Source organism: Lepidochelys kempii, chromosome 1 (genome assembly GCF_965140265.1).
Source record: "Lepidochelys kempii isolate rLepKem1 chromosome 1, rLepKem1.hap2, whole genome shotgun sequence".
NCBI lineage: Eukaryota > Metazoa > Chordata > Testudines > Cheloniidae > Lepidochelys > Lepidochelys kempii.
This window is the reverse complement of record NC_133256.1, coordinates 157,631,822-157,644,866: the sequence shown is the minus strand read 5'-3', so window position 1 is coordinate 157,644,866 and position 13,045 is coordinate 157,631,822. Positions and strand designations below refer to the sequence as shown.

Sequence of the window (13,045 nt, the reverse complement as noted above, 5' to 3'; positions counted from 1 at the left end):
CATAAGTGGGATTATGTGCTTAGAAACAGCCAGTTTGGGGCAGAAAGGAAGTCAGGATTTCTTTCTATTCATTCACTCAGAAGCGATGGATGTATTTTTCTTTTCTCTGGTACAAGAAGTTTTATTTGAAGTTTTATAAACACAAGACTATTCAGAGTTGTTAAGCAGTTCCATACACAAGTGGCAGAAGAGTTTGTTTCTGGGCTATGGTAAGCAGTCAAACTTTTGCACTCTGTGTAGAAGTGCAGCACTGTTCTGCTGACCCACCAAACAGAAAGTGGGTCTCATAAGCCCATTCAGGAACATTAAACATGGGAAGTCTAAGGCAAGAGAATATTAGAGGGTGGAACCATAAAAAACACCAGCCAAGCTCAAGACAGCACTCAGACTCAAGTCTGGTTTGTACATTCAGTCCTGCCTTAGGGCTTTGTTAAAGAATAAAGCAAAACCCAAGAATATGGAAAAGCATTTGCACAATGTCATCCCTCGTGTCAATGTTTGGGGACAGAAGGAAACAGTGAAAAACCCATACCCACTTTGCAGCAGGAGGTCATCTAAAACTGCCACTGGAGTTAGCCTTTGATCTTTAATTTAAGTAGCTAAACCCTAAAGCAGAACTGGGCTTACAAACATTAAAAAAAAAAAAAAAAAAAGGCAACCCAGGAAGAATTTCAGAATTAATTTTTTTTTTTTTAAAAAAGGTCCAAGCCAGCAAAACTCCTGGCTCCTCTTTCTAGGGCTTTCTTTCCCCAGCGACTATCAGCCTTCTTTGTTCCTGGAGTTATTGAAGCGTACCTGATCTGGCTACCAAGGTTAGTCAGCAGAACAGGTCTACATTAACTACCAACTTCTGACAGCTTCTTAAATGATCTTATTCAACTGTGTAAACAAGAGAGGATTTGTTTCAAGATCTCAGTAATGCCCATGAGTGGACCATGCAAAAGAATTCAGTTGCAGTACTTACTATCCAATTTCCCATCTTCCAAGATCTGCAGTTGTAACTCTTTTGATTTGGCATTTAATTCACTGTGGAATAAATAAAATGATGTCAAGCCTTCAAAGAGTTTTCATTCCTTCTCCAGTTATTGTACTGGGAATGTTTCTCACCTCTTCATTTTAAAATTACTCTTTACACAAGGCTTTTATTATGTCTCACACCTTGTATTTGCATATCGTACCACACAATGCAGTTTTATTGTTCAGCCAGTGGAAAGTGTTAGACAGCATTTACAGCACCCTCCCTTTCAAATACTGGAGAGAAAACGTGTGCCACCTCTTGAACTCAATTAACTTGAGGGAAGGGAATGCTGGGGTGGAGCCTAACCTTGGATCTATCTAGCTTCCTCACTAGATTTAGGATTGCTGAAACATTTCCATTATAAGAGTGCCTTTTTTCAGTTGGTTATAAACTTTGCCTTTCAGGATGAAGTTTTCCATGTCTGTTCTCTACCAGAAGACTGAGAAACAATTCCTTCTGAGTACAGCTGAGACAACATTCCCAAATTCATAAGTCTGAAAATGGAATAGATCCAGTGGTCTATTAAAAGTGGAGGTGCATCCTGCCAATGTAAGATTTTAATAAAGGAGGTAAATATTAAATAAATAGTTTTCTGGCATAGATATCTGACCACTGACTGTGAAACTTCCTGATTTAAAAATCATTGGTGCTTCCCCCTGGTATTTTCTCTAAAAAGGATCCATGTTACAGTATTTTGGCACAAAGTTAGATTGAAGGGACACTGTAAGAGGATAAGAGTAAAGAACCACTTGCTACATGACATGACCAACACGAATCATTAGACGCAACTGCTTTGGTACAACCTGTGGTGCTTGATGCAATAGACAAAAAAAGAAACAAAAACACCACACCCAAATCTATCAACTGGGCTGTTAAAGCATATGGATATTGTGCCATTTCCTCTAAACTTTATACTATTCCTTCTGCAATAGGTATAAGAGTTCAATGGAGAACTTTAATATTGGAAACATGTTTTAACACTATGCTTCTTTTCAGGTGGGAACTTTCTCAGCGTTGAGCCGCAGGAGACTTTCAAGGAAGACACAGGGCGCAGCAGGAAGGGCAGCGGTGTTGACAATTCAGTAGGTGGTACTCTTCCTATTGAGCCAATGCCCCAGCCTGCTGCTAGGGACAGTGGTCCTGAAAGTGTTTTCTTTTGGAGGTGAGGGAAGATGTACAACCAAGGCTCGGTCTACACTAGCACTTTAGTCAGTAAAACTTTTGTCGGTCAGGGGTGTGAAAATAAACCACCTTGCAGGGGGTGGTTTTATTTTGTCGGTGGGAGAGCTCCCTCCTGCTGACGAAGAGCGGCTACACTGCGTACCTTACAGTGGCACTGCTGTAGGACACAACTGAGCCGCTGTAAGGTGTGCAGAGCAGACATAGACCAAATCCTGACTACTTATTGTTAAAGATCTCATAGGACTTTGCAAACTTATCTACCTTAGGCACATCTAGAGCACCCATCACCATGGAAAGCATACCATAACTGTGGTGTAATGGCCAAATTTCAGTTAAAATAGTCATCCCACTCACCTGAACTCCCCCTGCACTTTCAGCTGTAGAAGAATACTCTTTCCACTTCCTATCCTAAAACATAGGGTAGCGGCTGCTGTGCAGCGTGGAACAGATATTCTGTTCCACTAACAGATGGCTGAAGCCATCTGCAAATACAGTATATGAAGTTGGTAAAGCACTTAGCATCTTTCATCTTGAAATATCTCAATCCAGCTGGTTTATTTCTATTACTAATGCAAATGAGTTGCATCATGCTCATTCCAGCAATGGGGTGGCAAAGAATCACATCGTCCTGGCAGAGTGTCTAGCCTGTGGCCTACAGCACAGTACACGCAGCAGCACCTCTTTTCCTCACTTATTAGGACAACCTGCTTCTGCCTCCTCCCTTCCTTTTAGCCAGTAAAGTAAGAAGCCTCTGGCCCCATCAGTGGCTTCCTCCTAAGCACTGAAGCGGATAGTGATCACCTAAGCAGCTGCTGTGTCAGAGTACTGTCAGATAGCAGCTTTATCCAAACTGTCTGTATTCTCTTTTTCCATTCCCACTCCACAGCACATCAGTCTATGACCTGCACTTACAATATAACGATACCAGATGCCCTTTTAAAGGCTAAGCCTTGGTCTGCACTACATAGTTCGGCTGACATAAGGCAGCTTATGTCAGTGTTTCCATTACAGTCTTGCTCCCGCTGATGCACGTGCTCTACTACACCAGTATAATAAGTCCTACACCAGGGGTCGGCAGCCTTTCGGAAGTGGTGTGCCGAGTCTTCATTTATTCACTCTCATTTAAGGCTACGCGTGCCAGTAATACATTTTAACATTTTTAGAAGGTCTCTTTCTATGTCTATAATAAATAATTAAACTATTGTTGTATGTAAAGTAAAGAAGGTTTCTAAAACATTTAAGAAGCTTCATTTAAAATTAAATTAAAATGCAGAGGCCCCGGACCGGTGGCCAGGACCCGGACAGCATGAGTGCCACTGAAAAATCAGCTCGTGTGCCGCCTTTGGCACGCATGCCATAGGTTGCCTACCCCTGTCCTACACCTTGGAGGTGGAATTATGTCAGCGTAGTTAGGACGACACAGTGTCTGTGTAGACACCATGTGCCTTACGTCGGCTGTCTTGTCAATTTCACAGCTCAGCTGGAACTGTGAATTGACAGGAAAGCCAGCTCCCCAATCCTGCTGCCAGGTCTCTGCTCCAAGCTGGGCTGTCACTCAGGTGCCTGGCTTAGGCTGCTGCCCAGGATCCCCACTGGGAGCACGGCAACTGACCGGACTCAGGGCATGGGTCTCCTTTCCAGAGGTGAGAAGCCCCATGTGGCATCCCCTCACTCCCAGGTGGGAGCAGGGAGCAGCTGGGCTCCCAGCAGGGAGCTGCGTGGAGCTGCGAGCCCTGGCTCTCAGAACGCCCACACTACCCCTCTTCAGTAGGCGGAAGCACTCATAGCGAGGACGCAAACCACTGACAATAGGAGGGTAGGGTGGACATCAGCCACCACAGTAATTACTGTGATTGCTGTAAGCTGACCTAACATAGGTCGACTTAAGATTGTGGTGTAGGCATGCCCTTAATTACATGCCGCCATCCATTTCTGTGAGAAACTACACATCTATACTTCCCCAATCCCAGGCCCAACAATCCTCAATTAAAAGTAAAAATGACTGAAATCCATGTTAACACTTGCTATAACTCAGTACCAGAAAATTGCTTTAAAAACCACAGTTATGCCCTGCCAGTGTCAAATCACAATAGGATACGTTCAAAACACAGTTCCTCTTCCAACATCTTATATAAATTGAGACTGTAAAAACATTTAATAGAAAATGTTATGTGGGTGGTTACTTACAAGATGAAATCCTCTTTCCAAGAGAGGTTAGTGCCATTTTTGGCTACAGAGCTGGAAAATTGCTGCAGAGGATCATTCAACTGAGTTATACACACTGGATTTATGCTGCCTGTATTGGGAAAGGAAAGGAACAAATATCCAACTGTTGACTTCAAATCATCAATAAGTGTATTTTCTCAAGAGAAATAGGAGACACCTTTTTGCTTAGGCCACTGAGGGGGGAAAAAAAAAAAGCCACCCCACACGCTAGCATTATTCCTTCCTCCTACCCCTTTTTGTTTGTACTACATTAGTATCCGGTCAAGACTGGGGCATCGTTGCCCTATGTGCTGTATAAACATACTGAAAAACAATCCAGGGCCCAAAGACCTTGGTCTTTAAATTAAAGACCAAGAGCTATGAGTGTCAGTGTAACAAAATCACAAGAGCTAGAGAGAGGAGGAGGGTAATAACGATAGGAAATGTAGTTATCAAGAGAAGTTATGGGAACAGCTACATGGTTTCAAGTCACTTAAAACAAAAATTGGATAAATATTTGAAGTCCTTAGTGATTGTTTATCTAGCTGTTTCTTGAGGAACTACTATTTCTTGTGGTAACAGATATTGACCGCTATATTGTTAATGAACAATGGATTTACAGACTGCTATTTTTACAGAGATCATGCCAGTCAAGAGCATTGCTCTACTAATGCAGACATGTGTACTAACAAGTTGAAGGTAAAAAAAGTGAATAATTTTACTATTATTCCAAGTAGGAACAGGTGGTATTATTTATAGCTTCTAAAAACCACATTAAAAAAAGAGAGTAAATTTTACAATGTCAGAAGTCACTATTTTTCATATTTGGGGCTCTGGAGAAGGACAACAGGCAAGAACATATACAAATCTGCACTGAGGTTTGTGCACAGAAATAGACAAAGTTATATATATAAAAAAAATTACACACACACACAAAATTTGCTATATTAGATCAATCTAAGATGTGTGTTACCTGAACCCCATACACACAAAAGACCTACATAAAAACACATATAGAGCCTACTAGCAAAGTAATTGTAAACATTGGTTATTTACCAGCTAGAACTCACTATACAAACTCATACAGGCATATTAATGTGGCAAAACCCTATTATGGACAGGTTAAAAATTCATGTTTTAGCCTATGTAGAAACATAGGCAAAGAAACCAACTATGCTGGTTAATCAATCATGCTACAGAGGGCTCCAACAACACGGTTAGACTCAGCTTAGACCTGCCCACAAATGGCGAAAAACTATGATCCAATAACTGTCGCTTAAGAAAAAAAAAATCCCTAAGCCTGGCAGTGCTAAGGAATCACCCCAGTCACAGCAGCGAGCCAAACCCAAGCACAGGGTTTAATGACTGTTGAATTCTGGCCTATTTACACTACAAAAGTCATAGAGACCAAGACTGCACCCAACCTGAAGCACTTCAAAAGGGGCATCCGTTTGTTTGTTAAGTAACTAGCAATTCTGGATGCTCAGACTGAGGCATGTTAAAAGATTTTCAGAAAGTTCCTATCACCCATACTGGGGGGAGGAGGGGAGGAAAATCTACATTAAAAAAACCAAACACCCTTTTGAAAGGCCTCAAGTTGGGCACACATAAAATTGAGGCACCCAAAGGTCACTGATCAGACACTTAGAATCATAGCATATCAGGGTTGGAAGGGACCTCAGGAGGTCGTCTAGTCCAACCCCCTGCTCAAAGCAGGACCAATCCCCCACTAAATCATCCCAGCCAGGGCTTTGTCAAGCCTGACCTTAAAAACCTCTATGGAAGGAGATTCCACCACCTCCCTAGGTAACCCATTCCAGTGCTTCACCACCCTCCTAGTGAAAAAGTTTTTCCTAATATCCAACCTAAACCTCCCCCACTTCTGAAAAGTTTAGTTGGTGCTCTAGGCCTGGAGCAATGAAGCAGGTGGGCTTGATCATGAAGAAGCTTAGACGCTTAAAAGACAGGTCGAAAGCCTACGCCCCAAACATAAGCAGCACAACTTGCTTTAGTGGGCAGTGACCTCCTGCTTGGCTTCACGCTCCATGTGCCCCAATGACTGTTTTTTTGGAAAAAAGAAGATCTTTCTTCAATAAAGTATCCCTGCCCTGAATAAACGTCTCATGGAGGGTTCTAGTGTTAACAAATTACTCAGAGCACAGCTAAACCAGTGTCATACCAAGTAATATTCAACCAGATAGAAAATACTGTGAGTTGGATTAGAACATCTATGTTCAGAGGGCTTATGTTGAGTCATCCGTTGTTAAGCAGAGCTTCCAAATGATTTAAAGTGGAAAGTTGTATTAAGAAGTGACAGTACAACAAGGGTATTTCAAGGAGTTTTACTTCCTTTTGTTGCCTCTCCTCTCCCCCAAATGTGACGTTTCAGACCATACTTTCTTGGAAATCTCTGGACATAACAATTCATATTGGGCCATATCCAACCCCTTCCCACCAACGGACTTGCAGGTGAGGGGCCTGACTGAGGAAAAAGGACTCTAAGGAGGTTTCCTTTAGAGTTCCCTCAACGCCCCTAACAGAATGATCACCCCCACCTCACTTACACACAGAACTGAACACAACCAGTGTACTGTATTCTATGTCCGCCTCTTCCCACACCACCCTGAGGATTGTGCATCTCTTGCCAAAGGACAGGGCCATCTCTAGAGAAATCCTATGCCTTCACACTGGCAGCAGAGCCCTCTGCAACTCCATTATAGCCATCTTATCAATGACTTCATCTTCTGCTGCCTTAGAACGCCTCGCCCCCCTTAATTGCAAGGTGCTTCATGGTACCTAGCAGTGCTACAAACCAGTTTATTGACCGTAGTTTTCTGGGGGCGTAGAACGAGAGTGTCATGATGTGCACAGTGCATAACCCCTCTTGGTTTGAAATAGCCCAAAACTGGTGACCTGGGCAAGCTGCAAAGGAATCTGCTCCATGGGGTTTTGGGGGAGGGCTGAGGATCCGCTTCCAACAATAATGGCAGGATGGAAAGGAGCTTGGCAGGATTACTTTTTGGAATAATTAAGTAGTGCTTCTGGGGTTTTGTTTTGTTACAGTATTACATGCCAGGACACCTAGCTTTGTGCATGAGTCTTTTAATTATTCAAATTAAAATAAATCAGTTATTCCACCCCACCTACAGGTTCTTGGAAGTGGAGAGGACAGAGAGGAAGAAGGCCCACCAGTGCCACAGAGGCAGCAGATCAGAAGGAGGAGTTATCTGATCCATTCATTGTATTTTGTTGTGTCTGAAAATATGACCACTACAGGTTTAGAGTCACCCTCCTTACAGCTTTGAAGCAGAATATCTGTCGGCTTTAGCTTTTGTTTTACCTGCAGCACTGTGATCAGTCAGTGTGGCTACAATGTTCTTCACTAGCAGTTTTAGCTCATGAACTCTGGGAGGTTTCGGAGGGCTGGTGCCCTGGGGGAGAGTTCTTATGTTTTGTATATTCTGTGAAAAGGAAACAAGACATAAGGAATCATCTATATAAAATATGGAATACATTGTATGCTCACACAGATCAACATGGTAAAAGTCATTTGATATTCAAAATTACAGGGCAGCATTAGCAACAAAGTAGTCACCTAGGAATTCTAAGGTCAAATCCTCCTGTACCCGAGGCTATGTATTTTAAAGTGTTTCCCTATGGTTTCTGATCAAATAGCACATTATTAGCCTTGCAGTTCATTCACGGGATCATGAGTGTCCTCTAACCAGACATATTAATATTAACAGAAAGCAGGTTGAAAAAATGATTTAAATGCATTCAAGACTTACCTGTACCTCCTTTATTATATCTGTAGGTTTTGTACTCAAGATTACAGATGGTGAAACTGAACTAATTAGATTCTGGAAAACATCTCTGAACGGCTCAGATATTGCACATGTCTCAGCCATCTGGCCCTAGTAGGAGAGAAAAAAAGAATCATGCTTCTAATTAATCAGGAGAACATACATTAATGCAGAAATTCACTGGACAGCTGACTGTACAGTCTACCACTATGTCATAAAGCAAATGTAAGAATGACAGCAGGTCTAGCGCCAATAGCCAGACATACGGAAATGTCAGACAAATAGTCACTTGATCTTAGTTATTAAAAACAAAAAACCCACATTCACAATATATGCATTATAATATCATGCAGTTCTGAAAGAGAAATGGAAAGAGTAGAGTCATTACTCACCTCAAAAAGAACCTGTGTCATGATTTCATACATATTTGTTATGCTGTTAAAGCTCTTTTACCACCTCGGCAACACCAGGATAGCAATACAGTACATAGAGACAGCAGGTCAGATCATCAGTCTAGTACCTTTGACTCCTATGGAATATGCTGACTTCAACTAGCTGAAATTTGGTAACTTCCATTCAGCACACAATGATCATTATGGTACTCCTTAAGCCCAAACCTCAACCATGCCTAAAATAGTCCTGTATGATTGTTCATGTAGCTCCAGTCAGGAAACTTAAGCTATCATTCCCATCCCCTCTTGCCAGCCAAGAAATGCTTTCCAGATATTTATAGTTCATTGCAGCATTCATTTATGCTCTGTCCTTTATATTACAGGCATCAAAATGCATTGCAAAATTTTGCTTATACATGGTAGCTTTAAAGTTACTTATAAAGCGCATCAATGCAGTAACTGTTTGCTTGCCAGTGATCTGATAAAGGAGGTTTACTTTTAGCTATAATCAATCAGTGGCAGCATGCTATTCTATGCTTCAGTTTTCTTCAACAGTTGGAATTGAGAGGATATTTAATTAAATTATTGCACATAGACAGCAATTAGGAAATTCAAGAGCACTGGAAGTGGTCCAGGGAGAATCTAGAAGAGGTTCAATTTTTAATGTACAGAGATGGAGACACTGCATAGACCTACATGACAGAGAATACCTACAGATGAAAATATATAGAGGAGTGTCTCAAACTGACATCTCATTTAGAAAGATTATACTGTTACAGACCATAACTTTTAAAGGAATGGAGCCAATTTACGGAGTCTTATATGAAACATTCATGTCTCCGGATTCTTACAGTAAGATGGAAAGAGTATCTTGATGTGTGCTGTGGTCAGGTGGGAATGCACAGCCATTTTGTACGCAATCGGAGGACTCACATTCTCTGGCAACAAGATAGAGACCAAAAAATGGATATTAACCAGGTCCTGTTGCAGAAGCCAAGTTATTTAGCTGCATTCCTGGCAGAAATATCCCAACAACTCACTAGCGCAACTCAAGATGATCATCACAATGGGGATGAAAGGCCTAATCCTGGCAGATGATGAGCGTCTCCTGAAACATTCTGACTGAGCTCCATCAGCTCTCAACAACTTTGATGCGAGCCAAGAATGCTCAGCATATCACAGGATTGACCACTTCATTTTGCAAACCTACACTGTGTTTTAGAACTAGCACAAGTTAATGCGATATTCCTGCGCTCGTGCAAGTGACAACCAAATCTTCACCACAGGCCTAATAAATTTAAAGTCAGTGGTCAAGAAGGGACCAACTTGTGGAGGGGTAGTATTAGGTGTGTTTGAACAATCCCAATCTGCAATGTATATAAATCTTGTTTCACTACCCGCTTTATGATGCCACACTCTGAAGATGTATAGGTTTCAGAGTAGCAGCCGTGTTAGTCTGTATCCGCAAAAAGAAAAGGAGGACTTGTGGCACCTTAGAGACGAACAAATTTAGATGCATCCGATGAAGTGAGCTGTAGCTCACGAAAGCTTATGCTCAGATAAATTTGTTAGCCTCTAAGGTGCCACAAGTCCTCCTTTTCTTTTCGAAGATCTATAGATATTGTTCATATAAAGCACGCTCCACCCTTCAACCTTATTTTTCTCATGTTGTACTGCAGCTTCTCTCTTGTAACCTACTTAAGGGGCCATATTTCTATAAGCTGCATGTTGTTGTGATCCAATATTTTAAAAAATACCCCAAAAGACTGCTACAATTAAACTTCCAGTGCCCACTTTGGCAGTGTCACCTTATCAATTTGGTAAGTGCATAGATAACAAACCTGTGTTATACCTGCTTGAACCACCTCCATTCTCCTCCCCCCAAAAAACACCCCCCCCCCTCTTTTTGGGTGTTCCCCCCACCCCTGCTCACTGCCCACTATCAATGAAAATTTAGTCTGATGGAAAATGTTGGTTGGAATTTTTCAAATTTTCAACCAGCTGTAAGTTTGCTATGAACTAAGTTATGCCAATTGTTATAATTGGCCTGATACTCATTGACATTTAGCCTGATGCTTTCATGTCCATGTGTGAAGCAGTTCACTTAAAACAAAAAGCCTCCACTCACCCAAATTTAGTTCCAAATGTAAAGGCTTGGAAAGACGGATACCCAATGTCATGGACATTTGGGATGGTGAGGGAATTAGGTTTATATAAAAGTTTTTTCAAAAGTTATATTCCACTTCCTTGTTGGCTTCAAGTAGAATATAATGTTTGAAAAAACTTGAACTCCATTATCTGTGCCCCATCTTCAATTGTAAACGTTTACATTCAACCCTCTTTTTGGAATTCAACACAGGACACATTAAAAAAACAAAACCAAAAAACATTAAGACTACATCTGAATAAGTTACTTGAAGAACCTTTAACACGTCATTTTTAGAATATGCTAGAACTGTCGTTCCCAACTGTAAAATATTATTTTTGTGACTGGGTAGTGCAGTTTCTATGCAAGGCCATATCAGCCGCAACACTAAGAGTCAGCCAAGTACAGCGTGCCAAGTGTGATTCAGAGTGATCCAGCTTTTGTCAGTGTAAACTGGAATCTTTTTATTTCATCCAGTTTAACTGACGTTTGTGTGCAGCACTGTGAAGATAAGTTCTTTAAGTGAGGATTATTATTATTTTTGCATGTAAAAGTATTTACTTAAAAAAAAATAAGGAACAGGGGAAAATGTCATTTAAATGAAGGAGCCGAAACAATTTCCAAATTGTAGTTCATTTACAAATGTCAGTATTTTAGGGGTTTTCAGCTCTAGAACTGTAAGATGCATACTCAGGTCCCATTAATGTTAAAAAGAGAATGAAGCCTTTAGTTACATTGCATTGGGTGTAAGATCTAAGTAACTACACTTGTAAATCCACAGTCAAGCACTTTTCAAAAAGCAGAGTTTTTAATGCAACAGGCACACTGTTTCAGAGACATTATGACCTGTCAATAAGTACTTAGTGACTGTTTAATACATGGATATTAGTCGACATTCCCAGTGATTAAGGTCATTTAGGCTGCCACACATGCAAAATAAATCTGTTGGGTTTTTTTAAAGTGTTCTGAAGAATGATTTGTTATACATCAGTTTTTAATACGTTTAGTTGTATATCCATGATAATAAAATTAAATAGCCCCCGCTCCCCCTGCCCTCAGGTCATCATTCAGTCAATACAACTCATCAGTAGAAGCTCTAACATGCACTGAAGTCAACTTTTTAAAACGGGGAAAAAACACTACACACTTTAGAGTGCAGGACACAAAAGAGAACCATTTCTCATTGTTAAGGTACAATTTCTCTAATCTGATAAATACAAAGCGGAGTGAAGAGAGGAAGGTCCCAAATAATGAGAAAATTCATTTGTAACTTGAAAGATAACATATGCAAACCAGAAAGCACAAGTCAAGTGCTTAGCACTATGGAAACCCTTAAGATGCTTAGTCCCTACCCTGCCACCGCCAAACATTTCAGAGTCAACTTGACAAATGACTAAAGGTCGTCCTCTTCTAATACTAATGCAAGTGATCCAAACAGTGACTTAAAAAATTATTTTGGACTGGGACACTTATTACAGATGTCCAAAAATGCTTTGAGAAATAATTTAAGAAGCAGGAATTTTTTTCATCCTTTAAGATTTGGATTAAACCAATGACCCAACAAAAGATTTCTCTCACAAAACTGGTCAACTCTACCTTAACCTAGATTTAACATTTTAGTATCCATGTGGGATGCTACTGTGCTTAAGAGGGGAGTCAAAATATGTCCTTTAGTTTTGTTTTAGAGGACTGGTTAAGACAGACAAACAAATAAAAATAAAAAACTTACTGACTGACCTCCTGCACTGCTGTTGGCTGGATTTTAATATTAGTTTCAGGAGCATTAAGGAAGGACCACACAACTTCAATGTCTTCTCCTTTCTCTTTCAGATAGAGTTCCAGCTGTTGAAATGACAGAGGTTAGTTTTTGTCACCTGCAGACTTGTGAATATCTTTTAAGAGAAGCACGGGACGAAGCTCATCACTGCTGTAAACAAGTGCAGTATCACTGAAGTCAGAGTGATACCAGCATTTAATTTCATAAATCTCAGATGATAGGTGGTCTAAGAAGAACATAAGAAATTATTTCACCTTTTAGCGTATCCTGTGAGTATAGCCTAGGCGAGGGGGTCTCCATTCCCCCTCCCCCCCCCCCGAGCCCCTGCTGCCCAACATACGATAAAAACCTCCATGGCCCACCTGTGCCACAACAACTGGTTTTCTACATATAAAAGACAGGGCTGGCATTAAGGGGTACCAAGCACGGCAATTGCTTGGGGCCCCATGACACAGATGCCTCTGCGAAACTACGTTGCGCAGGCTTTGGCTTCAGCCCCATGTGGTATGGCTTTGGCTTTCT

At 41.1% G+C, this 13,045-nt stretch overlaps 1 protein-coding gene across 2 annotated transcripts in view; it reads right to left on the bottom strand.

Moving 5' to 3' along the window:
• Positions 1–13,045, bottom strand: part of C2CD2 (C2 calcium dependent domain containing 2) — a 54,138-nt gene that overhangs the window by 23,890 nt on the left and 17,203 nt on the right. For both annotated transcript variants that reach the window (XR_012160807.1, XM_073359954.1), the window contains exons 4-8: positions 12,484–12,588; positions 8,194–8,319; positions 7,746–7,866; positions 4,388–4,496; positions 965–1,026 (exon numbers count right to left, since the gene is read on the bottom strand). Coding sequence is in view for 1 of the 2 variants with exons in the window: in XM_073359954.1 (XP_073216055.1) it covers positions 965–1,026; positions 4,388–4,496; positions 7,746–7,866; positions 8,194–8,319; positions 12,484–12,588 (523 nt within the window). In the remaining variant the exon portion in view is untranslated. The remainder of the gene's footprint in view (positions 1–964; positions 1,027–4,387; positions 4,497–7,745; positions 7,867–8,193; positions 8,320–12,483; positions 12,589–13,045) is intronic.